This window comes from Pithys albifrons, chromosome Z (assembly GCF_047495875.1).
Source record: "Pithys albifrons albifrons isolate INPA30051 chromosome Z, PitAlb_v1, whole genome shotgun sequence".
Classification (NCBI taxonomy): Eukaryota; Metazoa; Chordata; class Aves; order Passeriformes; family Thamnophilidae; genus Pithys; species Pithys albifrons.
In genome coordinates this window covers 12,629,317-12,650,985 of record NC_092497.1, presented here as the reverse complement: position 1 = coordinate 12,650,985, position 21,669 = coordinate 12,629,317, and the positions used below count along the sequence as shown (strand labels likewise).

At 39.6% G+C, this 21,669-nt stretch overlaps 1 protein-coding gene across 2 annotated transcripts in view; it reads left to right on the top strand.

The window, feature by feature from the left end:
• The first annotated feature begins 1,809 nt into the window (after positions 1–1,809).
• RANBP3L (RAN binding protein 3 like) overlaps positions 1,810–21,669 on the top strand; it is a 34,207-nt gene continuing 14,347 nt past the window's right edge. Inside the window, exons 1-9 of one of the 2 annotated variants that reach the window (XM_071581386.1) lie at positions 1,810–2,242; positions 11,289–11,347; positions 11,609–11,645; positions 12,238–12,315; positions 13,367–13,441; positions 15,204–15,275; positions 15,958–16,079; positions 16,586–16,689; positions 20,966–21,050. In XM_071581386.1, the coding sequence (XP_071437487.1) occupies positions 2,005–2,242; positions 11,289–11,347; positions 11,609–11,645; positions 12,238–12,315; positions 13,367–13,441; positions 15,204–15,275; positions 15,958–16,079; positions 16,586–16,689; positions 20,966–21,050 (870 nt within the window). In that variant the 5' untranslated portion in view covers positions 1,810–2,004. The remainder of the gene's footprint in view (positions 2,243–11,288; positions 11,348–11,608; positions 11,646–12,237; positions 12,316–13,366; positions 13,442–15,203; positions 15,276–15,957; positions 16,080–16,585; positions 16,690–20,965; positions 21,051–21,669) is intronic. The other variant, XM_071581387.1, reaches the window with a different exon arrangement.

The window sequence follows — 21,669 nt, the reverse complement described above, 5'->3', positions numbered from 1 at the left end:
TAAAGTCTGTCATAGGGATTCATTTCAAACACTTCTATCTGTTCTCAGACACTGCAGCTGCTTTCACAGAATGGCCTGGGTTGAAGAGATGTTAAAGATCATATTGTTCCAACTCCCCTGCCATGGGCAGTGACATCTTCCACCACACCAGGTTGCTCCAAGTCCAACCCAGCCCAACCCTGAACACTCCCACTCTTCTCTGGGCAATGTGTTCCAGTGTCTTACCATCCTCACAGTGAAGAATTTTTTCCTAATATCTAATCTAAACCTCTCTCATTTCAAAACCATTGCCCCTTGTCCTGTCACTACATGGCTTGAGGAAAGTCCCTCTCCATCTCTCTTGTAGGTCCTTTCTAGGCCCTGGAAAGTGCTAAAAGGTTCCAATGGAGCTTTCTCTTCTCCAAACTAAACAATCTTAACTTTCTGTCTCCACAGAATAGGTGCTCCAACCCTCTGGTGATCTTCATGGCCCATCTCTGCATTCACTCCAACAGGTCAATGTCCTTCTTGTGCTGGGGACCCCAGAGCTGGATGCAGTGCTCCAGGTGGGGTCTCACAAGGGCAGAGCAGAGGGGCAGAATGACCTCCCTTAATCTGCTGGCCAGACCATTCTATTGATGCAGCCCAAGATACAATTGTTCAGACTGTTCACTGAAAGCATGAGTGTCTAGATCCTGTAGTAAAAGACACAGTAAGACTTTATGGTACAGTATGCACATACATAGAGCAGATTCAAAACTTTTAAGTACCTAGAAAATTTGTAGATCACGATGTATGAATAAACAGCAGAAAATTTATTAGCATTCAGTTTCTAAGAATTTATATATTTAGCAGAATTTAGTATGTAGTAGATAAAAAACCCCAGAAACAGTTATGTCAACTATTTAGACATTTCTTAAGTCTTAAGTTAACCTACAACTAAATATTCTGGGAATGAGACCAAGTCTTAATATTATTCATTTAACCCCAAAAGCTACCTAAGAAATAGGGGAGAAAAGTAAAAGAAATAAAAGATTGGTCTTACTGAGAAGAGATGAAAATTTTTTTTTATATTAAGGCCTCTAGTGTAGACGAGTTGGAAAGGAGCTAACAATCCAGCATTTGCAAATAAGCTATTTAAGTTGAGAAAAGACACTGAAGTGTAGAAGGTTTGCACTCTGCTGATCAGGCTGATCTAGGACTTCTTGCATCTTTTTCTGTGAAACATATGATATTGGGTGTGAGGATAAATTAAATTTGACTCGATGTGATTCTGATGAACTTTAACCAAATTCCTTTTTGTCTTTAACTGTTACAATTACAGCCAGTCTGACACCAGACCTGCAATATGTAATAGCCTGAAATCGCTCCCACATGAAGAATTTGGGGCTGTTGTCATTTAAGGGAACAGCATGAGGCACGGGCGAGGCTTTAGGAACTTGCAGCACAGGGCATCTGGAAGGAGGGGACCGCAACACCTATTTCTGCTGATGCTGCACTTGGTTCGCGCCAGCACGGGAGCACTCACAACGCTCGGCTGCCTTCCTTGATATTTTATCTTCTTTTGGAAAAAAAAAGAGCCCCCCCCAAATCAATACCAGGCACAGTACCCTGCGGGAGCCTCCCCGTGCCCCGTTACGCGACGGAACACCCTCACCCTCGGCAGCTCCCGAGGAGCACCGCTGGAGCCGCTCCCTATCCCGCCCCCTCTCCCTTTCCATGCCCATGTGCCCGGCTTTACATGTCCCCTCCCACGGCCCGCCCCTAGCCCGAGCTGTCACCGCGCTCCGGCTGCAGCGCCCACAGTCCTCGCTGGCCGCCGCCGCCGGTCCACCTATTCCTCCATCTTTCCATCCCTCCATCCCTCCCGCGGGAAAGCGCCGCCCGGAATGCGCGTCCGGGGCCTCCCTGACTAGTCCGAAGGGTGGCTGGCTGGGGAACAGCTGATGAGGGCAAATACAGATATCTAGACCCATCTACGGCTTTTATATATATCTATAAAAGGGTGTTTATGCTGACCCCACAATGAGAAACGAGCCGATTGCTGCTTGCAAAGGCAAGCAGCACTCCTGTGCTAGCTGCGACTTCTCCGTCAGACCTGGGCACGGTATGCAGGCTAAGCCTGGCCCCTTCAAAAGAAGAGACTTGCCCAGAGGTCCCTGGTCTCTGCACCAAGTTGCCCACCTGGAAGAACAGACTGTCTCCAGGCTCTGCTGTGGGTCCTGTAGCAGCACCTTAGATCCCAAGGAGAAATGCTGTACAGGTAGGTTTTGTCAGTAATATCTTTTGCATGTCTCTTGTTTTCCCCCGGAGGTTTCTGGGGAATTGGATAGACAAAGAATGTGCCTTGCTGGTAACGGTGTTGTGCATGCTGAAAAACTAGAGCTTGGCTGCTGTGCTTTCTTTATTGCGAGTTCATAGTGGTAATCTGTAAGAAATCTCCAATTTGAATTTTACTTGAGGAGAGGACTCTACCAGATAGTGTGTGTGGTCTCTCCATGTTTCTGACAGTGCTTGCTCCCTGGCAATTTGAGCTGTCTGTAGCTTTCCAAAGTGCTGGGCCTGGCAGTGTGTGGGAACAGCGCTTGCATTCCTGGCCGTACCTGGGAGTAGCACTTGTTTACCTGGCCATTCATGCCCTGACGTGCCCTGCACTGTGAGAGAAAAACTGTCCTGCTGTAGTTCCTCAGATGGACGCCTGACCACAGAGATGGACAGCAAAATCCTTTATCATTGAGATAGTGAAATGGGCCATGAATTGAGAATGAAAATTTAATAGTATCAGTTTTTAAGAGGATGCATAACGAAAGAAGTGCTAATATTAAGGGTGTTTTGCAGATGATGCCACCAACCATTTTTTACCACACAGGTTGGTGAGTGAATTGGCAAGAGGAAGAAGTGTGCACTTTCAAGGTCTGACAAAGCTCATGTTGTGACTGATACAGTTTAGAGCTCTTGGGCTAATTTATCAGTTGATCAGTTTTTCACTTTGTGCTTAATATTGAGCTCCCAGTCCAATTCACTTACTGAACTTTAAGGATGTGGGAGTGTTGTTCATTCATGGCCTTATTACCTGCATAGTTCAATTTTTCCACAACCCCCCTGAACGTTACTTCTGTGCTACTTCGTAGGGATTTGCAAAATTTGATATTGTTACAATGCCGTGAGATTAGTTACACTTCATATATCTATGAATCTTATTGCCCTTGTATTGGGTATTTTACGGACTTTTACGATAGATTAAAAATGCTGAGGAGTGGAATGTCAGAAGTTTCCGTGTTTCTGAAGCAATTTTTGGTTAAATGCTTTGGCACAGTCCTCCTGGTCTAGTGACACAGTTACTTCTGGCATTGCATCACTGCTAGCATTTCTCTGTATTCCAAAAATACTTTCTTCACTCTAATGTTTTGAAATTAAGCCAACTGGGTTTCATTTATCTCAGAATTTATGTTAAATTATTGCTGAGATAGGATAATTTTTATTGCTTTTTTAAATGTCTGTTTATGTTTTGTCCATATAAAGATGAGGACTGTGCTCTACAGAGATGAGTGGGTGTGACATATCCTGTATTTATAAACCCTTTTGCAGGCTGTCAGCAGAGTTTCCATGAGGAGAAGTGTGTTAATTTTAAATCTCATATGGTATTCAATAAACCGCAGTGGGAGCTAGGAGCATTAGATGGAGTTGTCTGGAGAGAAGAATCCTTTCCCCACAGATCTGTATCTGTGTTTCAAATCTGTGGCATTGAGAAGAGTGACTTAAGAGAGGGTGAATATGTCCTAAAAAGTTAAACTGATTATGCATGACCATGCCTGCATGAAGAATCCTTGCCCTCATAACTGGTGTTGCTGATGACAGGGAAATTTACGAGCGTTTTGAACTACTTCTATAACAAAGAGAGTGAAAGATTTGAGTCCTGACAATGAGGTAAAGTTGTCCTAGGAAAAATTCCTTCAGAAGTTTTATTTTGCAGGTCAGCTGAATGAACTTTCTTCTTGCTGAGTACAAAAAACCAGAAACTCACTTTTTTGACGATGTACTCCCTGTTGATCCAAACAGGGATGTGTGAACTTATTAATCAGATCCTCAGACTGTATTTACAGGATGCTGTCTGAACCCAAGATAAGCAACATGCACATAATATTTAATATTGAATGTTTGAACAGCACCCAGTGCTGTGTTCAGCAGTCTCTTTGTGGGCCACTGAAATTCAGTCACTTTTCTAGAGAGACTAAGTTCTCTCAACTATGTTCTTTTTCAAATAATAAAAGACTTTGTCCAAAACTGCATCTCAGTATGTTTGAAGTACTTAATTTTAACAATACTGAAACTACTTTTTCACATAATACATTTCATTGTGGTTTTGGACCAATTATTTAGAACAATTTCTATTGAACACTATTGGAAAATCAGGATTCCTGAGAAACTGTTGCAGATTTATTGATTCACTGACACTCAGAACAGTTTTATAAAAGAAAAAAATCCATGAGCATACAAGTCTAGAATTATGACTAAGATACTGAACCTGCAGTTGCTGAACATGCATCTCCAGTGCCTTTTTTTATGGAAGGCACTTCTGATTAGCATTGGAGATTTGACCAGGTTAAAACTTCATTGATTTATGACCCTGTTTTATTTGCACATTTTGTTTTTGGTATTTACAAATTAAATGAAACCCTCTATGTGCATATAATAGATACAGAACCGAATGAACTGATCAATTTTGTCTTATAATGTCTTAGCGAAAAAACAATAATTTGTAAATTTGCTTGGAAAATCTTGCAGTCTTGGCATCAAAACCGATCTTAACTTTTAAGAGAGTTGTCTTAGAGAGTACTGAATATATTTCATAAGCAAAAATCTAAAGTGTGAAGGTTAATAAATGAGAATCAGAAAGTAGGTTTTTAGGTCCATATTTAGAATCTCAAGTTCGTGACCTGGTTTTTCAAAGGTGCTGAGCAGCAAGGTGTGTGTGTGAATTCCAGCAGAGTGCTCAACTGCCCAGTGCTTCCAGAAACACACCAGTTCCTCAAGATCAGCAATGCAAAATTTTATAAACCTTTTTCTGTACTTCTTTAACTTGGCCAATTTTATTAAGTTGTGTCCATAAAGTTTTGGCAGAGGAAAGCCTGGCGTATGTAGTTAGGTCGCCGAGGGACCCGAGAGGTTAGCTGGCAGTATTGTGGCACTTCCACTTGGCTGCAAACTGACTCTTTTTTATGTTGCAAAGTTCAGTATTTTTAAAACAGAAACCATTGTTTTATTGCAGGTTTGATAAATCCTTAGCAAGATTTTTGCTATTTTTCACCTATTCTTAAATGAAAATGGTCCATCTCTGGAAATACTGACAGATGCCTTTTTGTTGAAAAAGCAGGAATGAATATTTAAACAAGAGTCTGTTCTTAGAGAGCAAAGTATTTTTGTTAATTTATCCTACTGTTTATTTTCACTATATGTATTTCTCTTCTGCCTGTAGTTTTATTGCCTAAAATATATATATTTTCTATATTTTTGCAGCATATTGAACAAAAATTGGTAATGTAAGTACATAATTTAACTCTGATGCTTCTTGAGGCTACGTTTAATGGACAAATTATGGTCCAGCATAGTTACAACAATTTCTTTTTTAACTTGAACTATACAAATTTCTGGATCCATGCTGCCCACTTAAATGCTTTTTCTTCATGTATGTTGCTGCAAAATACCACAAATTTTGCTTTGTGTTTTTCAAGTAATAGTTGTAAACAGCATATATTCATGACAGAGTCAAAGCTTTTTCTTGATTTTTTTTCTCAGTATGTTATTAATATAAAGCTACCTCTGGGGCTGTAACAACAGTAAATCTACTTTTCTTCTCAACATCTTCCCAAATAACATTATCCTGTTGAGGTAATTTATACATGAAACCAACAAAGTGGCAATGTGGCAATGCTATGTGCAAGAATTTATTATTATTGATTAAATTTACTTGGTTGAGTTCTGTGATTTGGGTACCAGCAATCTAAGCTGTAACATTAAAACACAGAACTGTTTTCACTTCTGTTTTTAGGAGTAACTTTCAAAGCTATTGAAAGTCATGCTATAGCATATCAGAGCACAGAAACTTGCTAATACTATGTCACAGTTCTGTTGTTTGATAGGATAAAACTATAATCTGATTATAAATTTTCATGTTGTAGTTTTTGTGTGTTGTGTAACACCTACTAGAATGTTGCAAAGAAAGCTGGATGCAGGTAAAGGTTTTGTAAGTCAGTGACATTATTTAGAGATTATACAATTTTCCAGTATCTTATTCTATTTGAGAAAAAATATTTTTGATCAAAGAACATGAGTGGGTGATTTTATTTTTTTTTATTTATTTTTGTGGTGTGTTGACCCTAGCTGGATGCCAAGTGCGCACCAAACCTACTCTGTCCCTCAGGGGGACACGGAGGAGAATGTAACAGAAGGTTTGTGGGTCAAGGTAAGGACAGGGAGAGATCACTCAGCATTTACTGCCACAGACAAAACAGACTCGACTTTGGGAAATTAGTTGAGTTTATTACCAACCAAATCAGAGTAGGGTAATGAGAAATACAACCAAATCTTAAATAAAAACATTCCCACCCACTCTTCCTTTTTCACAGCCTTAACTTCACTCCCGATTTCTCTGCCTCCTCTCACTGAGTGCAGCAGGGGGATGCGGAATGGGCGTTTTGGTCTGTTCATCACACATCATTTCTGCCTCTCTTTCTTCGTGGGTGGGTCCTGCCTAAAGAAGACAGTCTTCCTCAAACTTCTCCAGGGGTAGTCCCTCCAACAGGCTGTGGTTCTTCACAAACTGCTCCAGTGTGTGGGTCCCTTCCATGGGGTGCAGTTCTTAAGAACAGGCTGCTTCAGTTTGAATCCTCCAGGGACTCACAAGTCCTGCCAATAAACCTGCTACAGTGGCTCCTCTCTCCATGGTACCATGGATTCTGCCAGGAGCCAGCTCCATCATGGGTTTCCCATTGGGTCACAAGCTCCTTTGGGTATCCACCTGCTCTGGTGTGGGGTCCTCCAGGAGCTGTGGGTGGGTATTTGCTCCCCCATGGACCTGCATGGGCTGTGGGGGAATCTCTGTTCAGGCACCTGGAGCACTTCTTACCCCTCCTCTTCATTGACCTTGTGTCTGCAGAGCTGTTCCTCTCACACATTCTCACTCCTCTCTCCCAGCTGCAATTGGTCTTATACAGTAATTTTTGCCCCTTCTTAAATCCCTCATTCCAGAGGCACTGTCACTGTTGCTGGTGGGCTTGGCCTTGTCTGGCAGCAGGTCTCTCTTTAGATATAAAAATGTGAAAATATTTGGTACAAGTATGAATTAAAACATTTGCAGACTTCTGGCAAGTCTGGTAATGGTGAAGATGCAACTGATTTTTTTTTAAATTTTCTTTTAATATGAAAATGTAAAAAGTAACTTTCAAAGACAGAAATAAAAAATGTTTATTGAAATCACTATTTCTATCTTTTAAGGATTTGAGGAGTTTTTTACATCTCTTTGTGAGGAATAGAGTCATTGCACTGTCAACACTTCTGATATATGATTTCAGGCATAGGCCTGTCTGAAAATTAGAAACAAATATGAGCTTATGTTCTGTCCATTGTGTACTTAGCCCTCAAAGGTTAAAGATTATTTATCTGTATTTAGGGAAAGATGGAACAATAATAATAACAACTTTAAAATTTTCAAAACTATCAGTATCCCACCTATTTTTTAATCCATATTTTTTGTGAAGTTTCAACAGCTTTAGAAGAAGCAATAGCAATAGAAGTGAAGAGAGGAATGTCACAGCAAAACTGGAGGAACACTTGCCTCTCATGAACAATGTCAGATTTTGGGAAACACGTAAAGATGGTAAAAGCAATTTTACATTATTTTTTGTATATCATTCTGGCTAGTGCTTCTTAGGCAGCAACCAACAACTACTTTTCCCAAAATTCTCTTTAAAACAGAACTTTTTAAATGCAGTCTCCATCCTGTGATCTGGGTGCCTTCCATGTTGGGTAGCTCTGGACAGAGCACATTTGACAGTGCTTCTGTCCAGGACAGGAGGCTGGAGCCAGGAGGCCATACAGGTGAGATTTCAAAGGACACTTCTAATGCATCTTCCCGGCAAGGGCCTATTTTGAACTTTGAATACAGCAAACATCAGGCCAAGACCTTTCTAATTCAACAGCTTCAGGGGATCTGTAGCAAGGGAAAGAGAGCCCAGTCTGTGGTGATTATTTGCAGGCAGACAGGCAGGTTCTGTGTCTGGACTCTTGGATTAGGCTGGTGGATTATTCCAGTGCTTGCAGCCAGAGGCTGCTCATTTGGCATGTTTTTCTGGTAACTTTCCCATCAGCCTCTTTTATTCACAAGTGTCAAGCTGCTGAGGACTGGAGTGGCTCAGTCCTGACCAGGCACTAGCCGGTCTGTGTTTGTCTGGTTCTTGTTGGTGATGATGAGGGGGATGGCTCCAGCCCACCCCACTCCTGTTCCTCTGCATCTGCTTGTGCCCAGCCCCGGCTGCTCCTGCCTGTTCCCTGGGGCAGAGTCCGCCATTGTCTGGCTGGGTGCCCCCAACGCTGCCAAGAGCAGAGAGTGCAGAAGGACTACTTCTTCTCTCAGCACAGCCATCCACCCTGGCAGAGTGAGATTTAGTGCAGAAAATGAAAGGGAGAAGTGCAAACTACTCACCAGTGTTAAAATTATCATGTGGACATGACTATGGGAACTCCTTGATGGACTTGTGTTACATCCACAAGAAATTCTTCCTGTCCTTTTCTATGGGCATCAGCTGCAGGTATTTTGTGCCTGAATATATGACAAGTTGAAAATGTAATTAAAAATTATGCTCAGGATAAATATATGGTTTACAAAAATATTTTTTTTAAACCATTATGAATAGCCTCATTGCAGAGGAAAGATTTTACTCATGAACTTTGTGGAGTACTCTTCAAAACCGCAGAAAGGTTTTCTTGATTTGCATAGAAGCAATACAGAACTGTAACACTATAAATAACTGTGGCAACCGCAGCAATCTCTGGCTAAATCTACAGGCAGCCCTTTGGCTCAAGACCAGTTGATGTGACATGTCCTTTATATTTATTGCAATATTAAAATATGCATATTTATCTTATGAGATGCCATTTATACCATAGCTTCATGTGTTTCTGTTGTTAATCAACCAGTTATGATTTTTTCTTCACAGACTTCTGGATCTTAAACTATTATTGGAATTTTGTTGTTGTTTAAAATGTAGTGAGCTTTCCTAATTCCTTCAAACTCCCTATAGCCTTTAAGCTCCAGCAAAAGTTCACTCTGTGACAGAAAGTTCCTTTTTCACAGTAATTCATTCTTTGCTAATTCTGTTCTTTGGAGCAGAAAATGTACCTTTAAAAATATGGCAAGCTTCTGACCTTTGAGAAGTACTGTGGATAATATGAAAGTTTCTTTAGTCATGTTTTAATCTATGTGTTTTTCCTTCAGTCAAGAAAACCAGTGTTTTTGTTTGCTTTTTAGTTTTTAAGCGGACAGAAAAAAGCCTTTCATGTTAAAAAAATCTTATTTCAGTGAAATACTATTGTTTATGTGTGCCACTCCCCTCCAGTGAATAGAAGTGGAATTGCTTCATCTCACGCCATGCCATGGACCCCAGCTACAAGCAGATTATGGAATTTTTCTTCAACTTTCAGTGACAGACAGTTATCCTTTTTTAGTGGAACAATGTGAACTTTTTCCTGCCTTTTCTATTAAGGACCAGCTAGATCTTCATTGCAAAGCATGCCAAGTTTGCTAAGTTCTGTCCTTTACACACACATAATGCCCAAGTAAATATAAAATGAACAACAGCAAAACTGTATTGGTTATTACTCTTGTGTCTGTATATGATTGTGTTTGAATAAAAATTTTGTGCTTCTTGGCCCGAAATAAGCATTTCGGGCCAAGAAGCATTTATTTCGGGAATAAGCATTTATTTTAACAAACTTTACTTTCTTGCTGAATATATTTTTACGTAGTAATCTTAACCCTTCCATGACTGGTTGATGTTTGCTTTATTGAAGTCTTAAGCAGTTAATATCAGTGCTAGAGTGGTTTGGTAACATATAGGTGTGCAAGCCAAGATAAAAATATCCATTTATATATTTTCACTTGGACATTTTTGATGCAGAGGTAACAGAAGAAGCCAGTGTTATAAAATGTTGTGTACATGATAAATACTCTGTAAAAAGGTATCAAGTGTGAGATTTCTCAGACCAGAGGACAGTCAAACAGCTCAGTAGTCACCCTAGTCTGTCCTAATCAGCTATGGAGAGAAATACATGTATTTAGGTTTCCATTTGTCATCTGAAGTACACAGCTGAAACACGCTCATACTCAAAAGCTGATTGTTCCTGCTGACTGCACATTACAGACATCTCAAGCTAGCATGAGATGAATCCTGCCTGTGGTAGTCTGAAAAATTCTGTATCTGAGTGCTGTATGTGACTCATTAATGATTCCAGTTCTTGGAATTATAAATGTGCCAATAATCACTGGTGCTGTTGAAAAGCCCTTCTTCTTTTACCCTGACAACCAAAGTTAGTCCATTAGAGTTGCACAGGCATGAAGGCCACAAGCTTAGCAAAGTATCCTTAAGAAGTTTTATACGATGTAGAAGAAGTGAACCCTGACTCAACACAAAATCTGATGTGAGGCAAGTGTGTGCCAGAAAATGTTTCTGAGAAAAAAGGAGCATTGACCCAAAGGTTTTTTTTGTCATGACTAAGAAATGCAGAGGTAAGCTGAGAGCAGCATTTGCTCTACAGAGCCTCTTCTGTTTATATATCATACTCACACTTTAAACTAACACTCGGCATTCACCTCGCTGAAGCCTAGAGTGGGATGTGTGAAGGTAGCTGAGAGGCCAAGTGTAACACTTCCTTGTTTTCTTTCTTCAGGGATGTTTTGCATTTCAGATCCTTGCACTTTTCTGAAACCCAAAGATGCAGTTCACCCTTATTTACTTAAGGAATGGCAGATTTTTAAAGTCTAGAAGCACATTTTTTTTCTTTAACTGAAAGAAGCATTTAAAAATATAAGGCCAAATTCCATGGCATCTAGTTAGGCAAAACTCACACTCAGATTTGAGGACTACAGCCTTTTAAAATTATATTTATGTACTGTGCTGTACATCACTGCAGCTCTATATTGTCTTCCTTTGTTACAAAAGGACAAACTCCTGTTTGTTATTGTACAGCATTTTCAAACTTCTGGTTGAGAAGCACTATTACAGAATTGTTATTAAAAATTGTTCCTTTTCCAGAGAAAACAGTGCTTGCCCAGCCGACATTTGTTTTTGAAAAAAAGGACCATCTTTTGAAGGTAAAAACCTTTTTTTTTTAACTTTTTCATTATTGATAAAAATTGCTGAGAAACAGGGTTTGCACAAACAGTTATCCTAGCATTAGTAAAAGATTTTAGCCCAGGTTAAGCCTTGGTCTCAGAACAAGGAAGAGTAGAAAGTAGGAACAAGACTGCTTTTAATGCATGTATTCTGGATTGATATACTTTGTGCCTCGGTCTAGAAGAAGACCCTTCTATCTACCTTGACCTTTCCATGCTTTTTTCTTTTTTTTTTTCTAGCGGCCTGCAGAAGACCCAGTCTGCAAAGCTGAAAATGGTAATAACCACTTCATTGAAACAGTATAATATACACTGGGTTATTCATAGGTCTGACTGTTGCCTGTAAAAACAGCATTTAGACCCTTACTTTGTACAGGCAGGGGAAAATTGCTGTTGGTAGACTAAGATTGTGTGGGTTCTAAAGCAACCTACTATGTCCTAATACATATATCCCTGTCTTTCCTCAGGAATTCTTCCATACTAACTCTCATGTTTACAAAAACTCCAAAAGCCCTGAAAATTGACCAAGCATATTCATCAGCTGTATGAGCTCCTCACTGCCCTTTTCTATTTGTTTAGGCAATGTTACCATGTAACTTCTCATTCTCAGTGTCTTCTGGGATATGAACTGATTTTAAGTGCTTGTTTTGCATTCCCTGAACTTAATCGAAATAAAGAAGACTCCCTAGGGCTTTGTAACAGGTATTGACTGAGATTCCAAAGCCCTCTTGCTCTTAGGTACTGCCTTAAAGCTGTTCTGTAAGTTAGTCCTAGAATTTATTGTGTTCTCTATAATTCTGTATCCTAAGATGGTGCTGAAATCTCCTGCCAACCTGTCCTTACATAACATTATATTTTCTTTTCTCTAGATTTCATTAGTTGTTCCAGAAAACGTGCAAGATCATCATCTTTCACCTTCCAAAAGTCTAGCTCTCAGCCTAACACTGGTATGACATTAAGCTCCAGTCATGTTCTAATCCTATAGGTTCTGTATTCTCATCTGATAAAGAAAAGAATGAATTTTTCTGTATGATAAATGTTTCTGCACTATAGCCACACTGCATGTCATGGAAACTTAAACATTCGTATACTCACTGGCAATTTCCAGTAGATACTTTTCTAAGTGAAAAGATATTCTTTTTCCATGCTTGCATAATATTAAATAGAGTAGTGAAAAATCTATATATTTCATGTCATTTCCTTGAATTTCTCACACAGTCAAGGGAGGAGGAAAGCTGGAAAGGAATGATATTCCCTGGCTTCTGGAAGAGATCAGCATTCCCTGGGCAATCCTTGAAAATGTAAAGCAGTTTCCAGAAGGGCCTATTCTTTTATCCAGAAAACAGCTGACTGGGAAGGCCCTTTAAAGACTGTATATTGCTTCCATGGGAAATGCACACAAATTAGTGAGGGCAGAAGAACTGATCTCTGTTTTACGATGTTTATTTAACATATGAATGGCAGCAGAAAGGTACTTCTGAATTTAGGCATTAATGTGTGTATGCTATATTTTGTTTTAACTAGTCCTATGACACACCTTGATGTAGCTAAGAGGATTTCAGATAAACTAAGCCCGGTTTACTCTCAAAATCTTACTGAGGTCACACCGAAAAATATCATACATATGGTAGAAATTGTAGGGTAATAAACTGGGGTGCAGGAGGAAGCTTGAATGTTTGACCCCTTGATTGCCCTCCCTGTTCATGTGACACCTCACTCTATGTTCTGCTTTGAACCCCTCCAGCTGGAGGCCCCCAGGACAGGACTGTTACAGAGGGGATCATCTGTGTGCCTGAGCCAGGCTGTGCCCCTTGGCCTCAGAAACCTCCTGGAACTGCAGTATGGGCACAACCTCACAGTTTACTTCAGAGAGATTGTAGACAGCAGATTATAATTTGTTCTACTGCCACCAAAAGCAGGACATCAACCTGGCTAACCCTAAAACTGATCTTTCTCATTCTCCAGTCAAATGATAATTTCAGTCTCTTATTCTTTTAGATACAATTCTTACTCAGAAAAGAGGGAGATCATCTTCTTTTACCATCCTTCCGACCTTCCCTCCATCCCCGACAGGTAATTAAAAATATTTATGTTGAAAAGCAAGTATTAGATACAATAAAGAGGTGTACAGAAGTTCTTTTCATGCAGGACAAAACTGAAATGCATTGGACTAGCCTGGGGTTTAGATAGAAGAAAGGAATGTTTTAGGAGAAGGACTGGCAGTTCAATAGAAGAAGTTTTTTTCCATTTGGTGTTAGGGAATACTGGTGGGTAGGGCTGGAATCTTTTCATAATTTGCAAATAGGCATTTACAGAGCGTGATATAATTTATATTTGAAAAAACCAAAATGCAGTCACAGTAAATGCATTAATAGTTTGCTTGCAATTTAATGGTGATGCAATATAGCAATATAATTTTCTATCCTGTCTTTCACCTAACCAGGACCAAGGGAGTATTCTTCTACTTAGCACTAATGCGAAAAATGGAATGGTCTTGAATCCTAGTTATGTCTCTTACCACAGTCAGATCCTTGACAGACATTGGCATAAAGGATTTCCAAACAATTATAAGAGGACACAGCATTGTAAAAGCACCAAACCACACTCTCTCTGCAATGAAAAAGTAGTGATTGTATGTAGTGTGTCAGTGGTATCATTTTGCAGGACATGTGTGATGTCCTTAAGGCGAAGGAAGCACTCAAGATTCGTAGATGCTCATAGTCGAAGGGAAGGACAAAAGTCAGAGGTTCCACAAAAAGTTACACATTTCTATTAGTAAATTACACAGTTGGTATAAGTTACTCCCTGATCTCCTAATACAAGCAGTGGGTTTGGAGAAGGCGTAGAGTGAAAGGACAGAGAGAGAGAGAGTGAATTAGACAGTGAGAGAGTAATAAAGGAAGAAAGAGAGCAAAAGAGATCACTAGTCCTGGCTGTCCAGGTGATGGGGTGTCCAGGGCCCTGGTGTGCCCGTTCATCTGGGGTTCATGGGGGTACCTTCTTAAAAATAAGTTTTCCCCACCCTGGAGATAAGTTTCTCGCCTTCTATGCAAATCAGAGGCTTCAGAGGTCTGAGTGGTCTTAATCCCCCCTGCAGTCCACACTCACTTCTCAGCCTCATTCCTGTGCTTGTGCTGTGCTTTGTTGTGCTTATCTCCAGGAACCAGAACAAGGACTTTTGTCCCCAGAAATGCTGCCCTACCTCTGTATGGCCCCTTCTCCAGTCACATCCTGCACTTTTGCATGGTGTGTTATTACCAGCAATCCTTCATTGGCTCCACAGCTGTCCAGATAGCAGTGACAAAGACATTAGCCCCCTTACCTTCTAGGCTTCTAAAGCACAGTTGCCATCACTGGTGTGTGATATCTTTATCAAAATGCTGAAAGCATCAATAGTACATTGCCATCATTACAGTAAGTTAATAAGACCTTTTTAGTAGAACAGGGCAGCGTAATTTATTCATTCCCATTTACTTGGGCCTCATTTATTTGTCTTAAAAACTTGACTAGCTAGCATTGCCATTTCAATGACTTCTACAAAACAGCAGCACCTGGTCTTCAAATCTGAAGAAAAATTTTGAGTTTAAAACATTCATTAATATCCAAAACACTTCTGTCTCTGGCATTGCCAGAATACCTGTGGTGCTTTCTGTGCCTAAGTGTACCAACCTGTAAAAACTAAGACAGTAAACAGTTATCTCAGAGATCTTTTTTAGATGGATAGATTGGAATATTGTTCAGGTACTACCAAAATAGGAAGGAGTTACAGAAACATGAAATAATGATCAAAATTTGTTATTACTCATTATTAACATTTTAATTTCCTTTTCTGTAGTAAAGAAGAATAACATTTTCATGACTGCAGCTCTTCAAAGAAACCCTGACTTCATGAAAAGTACAAAAGAAGGTTAACTGTCATTTTCACATTTTTTCATTGTAGTTCCACAAAGACATTCTTAATAGATCCAGAAGACATAAAAATGACAGCTCTTTTCCATGATGAGTGATAGTTTAAGTGTCTTTATGCAGTTCCTAAGTTATTCTTTTGACAGATGTAAATGTCCTGTGAACTCTGATCTGAGCGTCTGCTCCTACTATTTCCTGAGTGGACTGAATATGACTGAGTAGACTGAATATAATCTTGAATAGTAAAATTCTACATTTCTGAGGACCTCTGCTCCTGGAGAAGACAATGAAGAACCCTATTGGCATCTCCAGAGGCAGGATTAAATCTGAATTGCCAGAAGGCAGATCTAAAACAAGGCAGTAAATATAAATATAAAGATATATTTAAATACATAAATAGAAAGATGTTTTATAAAATACAAATATATATGTATATGTATATAACACATTACTTTTTTCTCCTTATAGGATAACAGGGGTTTTTTCATTGCAGAGTTCTGAAGCATTTCAGAAAGCTTTACAATTTTTTAGACTATGTAAACAACTTTTAGAATAAGTAAAGAACAATAAATGTTATTTTAGAATGTTTTGAAACTTTCAGTTAAAGATGCAAGACATACAGGTATGAATTAGATGTGAAGAAAAAGTTTCCATTTAAATTTTTTGTCTTTATATTTTGCAAGGGTCCCTGTCACCAAGTCAGTTGCGGAATGTCATTAGACCTGCCATTTTACAACCTCCACAAGCCCTGACCTGTCCTGAAAATCCTGTAGTATCTCTGGTGAAGAAAGAAGCATGTGTTCAGGTAAAAAGAAAAGTAATTTCTCTTGATAATGTATGTTTGGAGCTAAAATTAAAAACAAACAAAAAAAAAAAAGCACCCACTCCTCCCAAACACGACAGTGCTGTTTTAAAGCAATTATTATTCCAGTGCATGATTTTGAAGAAAGTTCCCATATGAGTTTCAGTGGAATGGATGCATTAATGACTAAATATATTGTTAAACTCACACCTACTGTGTTTGAAAAAAACATCTCTCCTAGCTCTCACACTTTTCTGGTATCAGGGTTCTGTGGGCAAATTGGCTTTGGCTCTTCTGTTTTTTTTTTTTTTTCAGAAAGTGAGATTTTAGCATTTTGTTTCAGGGCACTTGCTGGAGGAATCTCTGCTAACTATCACATCTCTATCTATAATTACCTATATCTGTATCTGTCTGTCTATCTACACATCAGTGACTCTGGATTCTAGCAGATTTGTTTAAGCAGAAAATATACCAGGTCTAATTAATCCATGTAGTTCTATTACTCCTAGCTATCTGAGGACAGCTCTTATTCCTCGGCTGAGAATTCAGTAAGTTCCAAAACAGCAGCATGGTCACCTACTACCATGAATCTTCCTAGCTCTCAAACAACACAGTAAGTTTTTATTTATTATAATAATACATCATTTTATCACTTGGCTGATGGCATGTCCTTTCATTCTACATTCTAACATAGGACTAAGCCAGTTCTATCTACACCCATGCAGGACTGAGTGGTGTTTTTGTGTGGTGCCAAGACTTGCCTGTCCTGACATGAGCTTCATATGCCATAAAAAAGGGACTCCTGGCTGGAATTAATCTGTGTGGAACAGTTTGCTTCTCATTAGTAACCACCGAGCCAGGCACTGTTTGGTTTGCTGTCTCTCTTTTGATTGCGTATCTGCTGCGTCTCATAAAAACATGGAGAGAACCTGAGGAAATTTAATTCTTTTGAAGAACTATCAAAATATATCAGTGTATTAGACAGAACAGGCATAAAGAAAAACATAGACAATTGATTTGGAGGTGAATGCCTCAATTGCCATTCTACTTCTCTTCACACACCAGAATTTGTGGCTGTGGTGATTGTAATAGACTGGCATTTTTGTGCAGCACAGACTTCAGAATTTCTGAAACAGGAAGATGACTTCCATGGACTAGGATGTTGCCCTTGACACTATATGTGATGGAAAGAGCTCATACTGTTGCAAAAATGGGCTATTTCCTCTTGTTGAAGGCTACCTCATGAGAATATTAGGTCTGTGGTTAGCTAGCTTAGTGTCAGCAGGTGAACTCGTGGGTATTAATACTGCTTGCTGGTGGTTGATGAGGGTTATTTACATGGAAACTATGAGCGTAAGGAATACAGCTGATATCAGTTATGATGAGAGAATGACATTTTAAACTTACTAGGGCCACAGATTTATGATGTTGCCTGATTTCCCCTCCCACAAAAAGAAGGGAAAGAATATGTTAATTGCAAAGGAGTCTGGGCCAGTCTTCTACAGGGCTGGATGGGCCTCATGTAAAGGCTGGGGTGCAGAATGCCAGGGTTCCAAGGAGAAAAGGTATTTTTAGATGCACAAACAACTTAGATTCTTGATCCTTTGTCAATAAAAATTGCATCATGAGAGGGCAGATGCTCACTCTGATTTTGAAAGACCCATCGTGTCCTTTTTTTATTACCATTAATGCTGTGATGATGCCCTGTGAGGATGACATGGCGCAACATAACAAGTGGATTTTTAGCAGATTCGTAATGATGGTAGTGCACATATTGGAACAGCTAAATCAGTTTGTATTGATACTTTTAATCTATTTACCTTATGTCACTTGCACAGTACCTAGGCGAAGACAGGTGCGTGACTTTCTCTTGTAAAGTAAACAGAGAAATATAGTGCAGTGTTTCAGTGCTGACAATTTATAGTTAAAGGTGCCTATGGTATTTCTTTTTAGAAGAGGAATTACTAATCTGGGGTGTTTGTGCCTCATTAATTCTGTATATCGCAACTGGGGTAAATGTTGGTTCATTTGATAGTTGAAAACTAACTTAATCTCAACCAGGTTCTTCCTGCTCTTCTGAGATTGGTGTAAATGCCATTCTTCTGATCCATATTAAGTGTGTGAGGCTATAAAACACAAGTACAATGTCTGGCATAGCTGTTTTCTCATAAATAACAAACAACTTTATTAAACTCTGCATATATGCTAAACAGTAGTGAACATTGCAGCCAGGCCTGCTCATTGCTAAGAAAGTGACTTTTTCGTTTTGTTTCTAATTTTCAATCAAGGGATAACTATTGACATTTACTACAAAACTAAATGCAGAGAGATGCAATGGCAGGGATTGCTGCTGCCTGCAGACATCTGTCTCACTTCCCTCTTTCACTTCTAAGTGATACAGTTTTTGGAAAGACAGAAACGGCTTGTTAGTCCACTGCAGTTGCTGCAGCTCTCCATGTCCCAGGAAAACCACCAACAGTTTCATTTCCTGGGCTGGCTGGAGTAAGGAACTGAAAAAGACAAAATTGCAGTTTCTTGATTCTTATTGAAAACCCAGAAAGCGTGTGGCATAAGTGATAGAACTTTAGTGTTGTGTATATATATGTGTATGGCCAGATGTTGTGAACAAATATTTGGGCAGGGCTTTCCCCACATGGGTGTGCCCTTCCAGCCTGTGCAGTGGATGTTTTAGGTTAGGCACAGCGTGCGCAGAACTGGCCCCACCATTTCAATCCTAAGGTCCATCTGCCACAGCCGAGCGAGCTTGGACAGTGACAGTGAAGTCCTTGGGACTGTCACAGCATCCGGTACTGACCGGGGCTGACCCTGCTGAGCATCCGAGATGTGACGGGATGGGATGGCAGGGAGGCATTGAACTGCCAGGGGACGGTCTCACTGAGGCTCGAACTCAGGTCCTTGGGATTCAGAGTCCAGAGTGCTCTGCTTGACGCCATGGGACTACAAAGGTGGGAAAACACAGGCTTCTGGTCATGTATTCAGCTTTGCACAAGGATTTGCTTGGAAAACTGAAGGGATTCAAGGCCAGAACTGGAAGCGGAAGCTACTCAGACCTTTCTGGACACTCTGAGAAGGGCAGTACCTGGAGCTAATTCCTTTCCATAGTTCTCTACCAGTATCTTACCCACATTTTTCCTCCCATTGTTCCTTGTTAGTGATCATTCCTTGAATTCAATGACTGTGTTTTGCATCTCCATGGTAATGTCACCCTTGGTACACTTTGTTCTTGATATGCAGCAACGTAAGGGTGTTCAGGTTTTTGTAAGATTTTAAGGCTGGCCCTTCCAGTTAACTGTCTTATAAAAGAAAGATGCTGCACTGATTGATTTTTTTTCTTATATTTCTGAAAATAATCAAAATCCATTTCCCTCATTATTTCTTTGAACAAGGCACTAGTTCGTGGTTTTTAGCTCCTGTGGTGTACTGTCCTCAAGAAGTTGCTTCTGGAGCAGGGTAGAAGTAGCAGATGAAACTTAGGGATGGAAACTGATCACAATTCAGTGAATTTTATTGACAGATGTGTTTCAGGATAAGCAACTCATTAGTTTGAACACACTTCAGATTCCCTCTTAATGGCCCAAAACATGTATAGAACACTTCAAGCCCCAAAAGAGATGTATTTTCTGCTTTCTCTTTCTTATTTGCTCCTAGTTTTAAAAACACACCAAGCAAGAGAATATCAAGGAGTATTTTTTCATTAAGTGTAAAATGGAGACAGGTAGTGCTTGATAAGCCCTTCATCCCTGAAGAGTTTTCAAGCGCACTCTATTTGTGAACACAGAAATTGTGTTTTAGAGGCAATCATCCAAGTTCTGTCAACAAACCCAGCTTATTAACAGGAATATCCTCTGCATGTCACATGTGCTGTTAAGCCCTACCAAAAATGATAAGTAATGTGAAAGAGAAGTAAGTGGTGCTGAAGTATGCAGTTTGTGACACAATATCAGATGGTCTTCCTGCCAAGTCATTCTTCTGGAACAGAATGTGACAAGAACTTGGATGACTTTACCCATGCCAGCAAGAGATGCAGGATTAACCTTACAGAAAACATGAACAACCTATTACCCTTTTGTTGGGAAAAAAAAAAAAGCAAAACCAAAACTAAACACAAACCGGCAGCAGAAACAACTTCTCCATAAAGGAACTTTTCTCATGACTTTGACAAAAAATGGACCCTGTTAATGTTAAAGTGGCTTTGTAATTAGCAGGTCAAATCATAGCCCTGCTTATATTAGAATTTTCTTGAATTTAGTCCCAAAACTATAGTTGCTCAGGATCAAAGGATTGCAAGTATTTAGTTCTCTTCTCATTTTAAGTATATTAATGAAATGGGTAATTGAAAAATGGAAAGATTTTTTTCTCATGGTTTAGTTATACCTCATGTTAAGCCACGTGCTATCATATCTTTACATTTTTGCAATGTTTTTGTGTGTATGAGAATACACTGCCTCCAAAATGTTAGTTGATGGCCAAGGAGTGCCTGTCAGATCCTGGGGTGTACAGTATTCTGCAGGGCATCACAGCTGTGCCAGCATCAAAAGGGTAGCTGTTAATTGTCAGTAGTCTTTTGAAGGAGCAAAAGGAAAGAGGAAAACAAAAGTAACTCAGTAAAGTTTCTGGGCTAAGACACTTCCCTGAGGAGGAAAAGACATATTTTGTTTCATATCTTTTCCTTTTAAGGAACATTCTCAATAATCTTCAAGAAATACAATGTCATACTCTGTACCTTTTGTGAAATGTTACATAGAGATTATTCTCAGATTCTCTTAAAGAATCTCATTACTTATATGGTCTTTTTTGTTTGTTTTTAATGTCATGTGTGGCAAATCTTTAAGAAGCCTTAAATAGTTCTAAATGATTTGTTCCCACAGAAGTCAGTTGCTTGAAGAAAGAAGTGAAAAACCCAGCAGCAATTCTGATTTTGTGTTTGGGGAAAACATGGTCGAGAGAGTTTTGGTAAGACCTGTAAATGCTGGCAGTCTTTTTATCAAGGTTAATGGACTTAAGAGTATAATTTTTTTCAGATACTGATTCTTCTTAGATGTTCCTGTTCTTTTAAAGATGAGTGTAAATATGGTTTCAGTTACTCTTGAGGAGAAAATATCTGAGAATGTGCTATTGGAGGAGGAGGCATTTCTGTCTTGCCCATTCTCCCTAAGTACTTTAATTACTAACTCATACAAATATGCACTTCTGTTTTGCTCAATTTTTGACCTGAAAAAGACTTTTTTAGATACTCATGTAGAGTGGACCAGCCACAATAATTAGTTTCCATCAGAACTGTGAAGAGATAGGGTACGGAGCCTGCAAGGAAGATGGAGAGGGACTATTTGCAAGCGCATGTAGTGACAGGACAAGGGGGGATGGTTTAGATTAGATATTAGGAAAAAATTATTTTAGGAAAAATTTGTTTTTAGGGATATTAGGGTGGTGATGCGCTAGCACAGGTTACCCAGAGAAGCTGGGGCTGCCCCATCCCTAGAAGTGTTCAAGGCCAGGCTGGATGAGGCTTTGAACAGCCTGGTCTAGTGGAAGGTGTCCCTGTCCATGGCAGGGGCTTGGAATGAAATGGTGT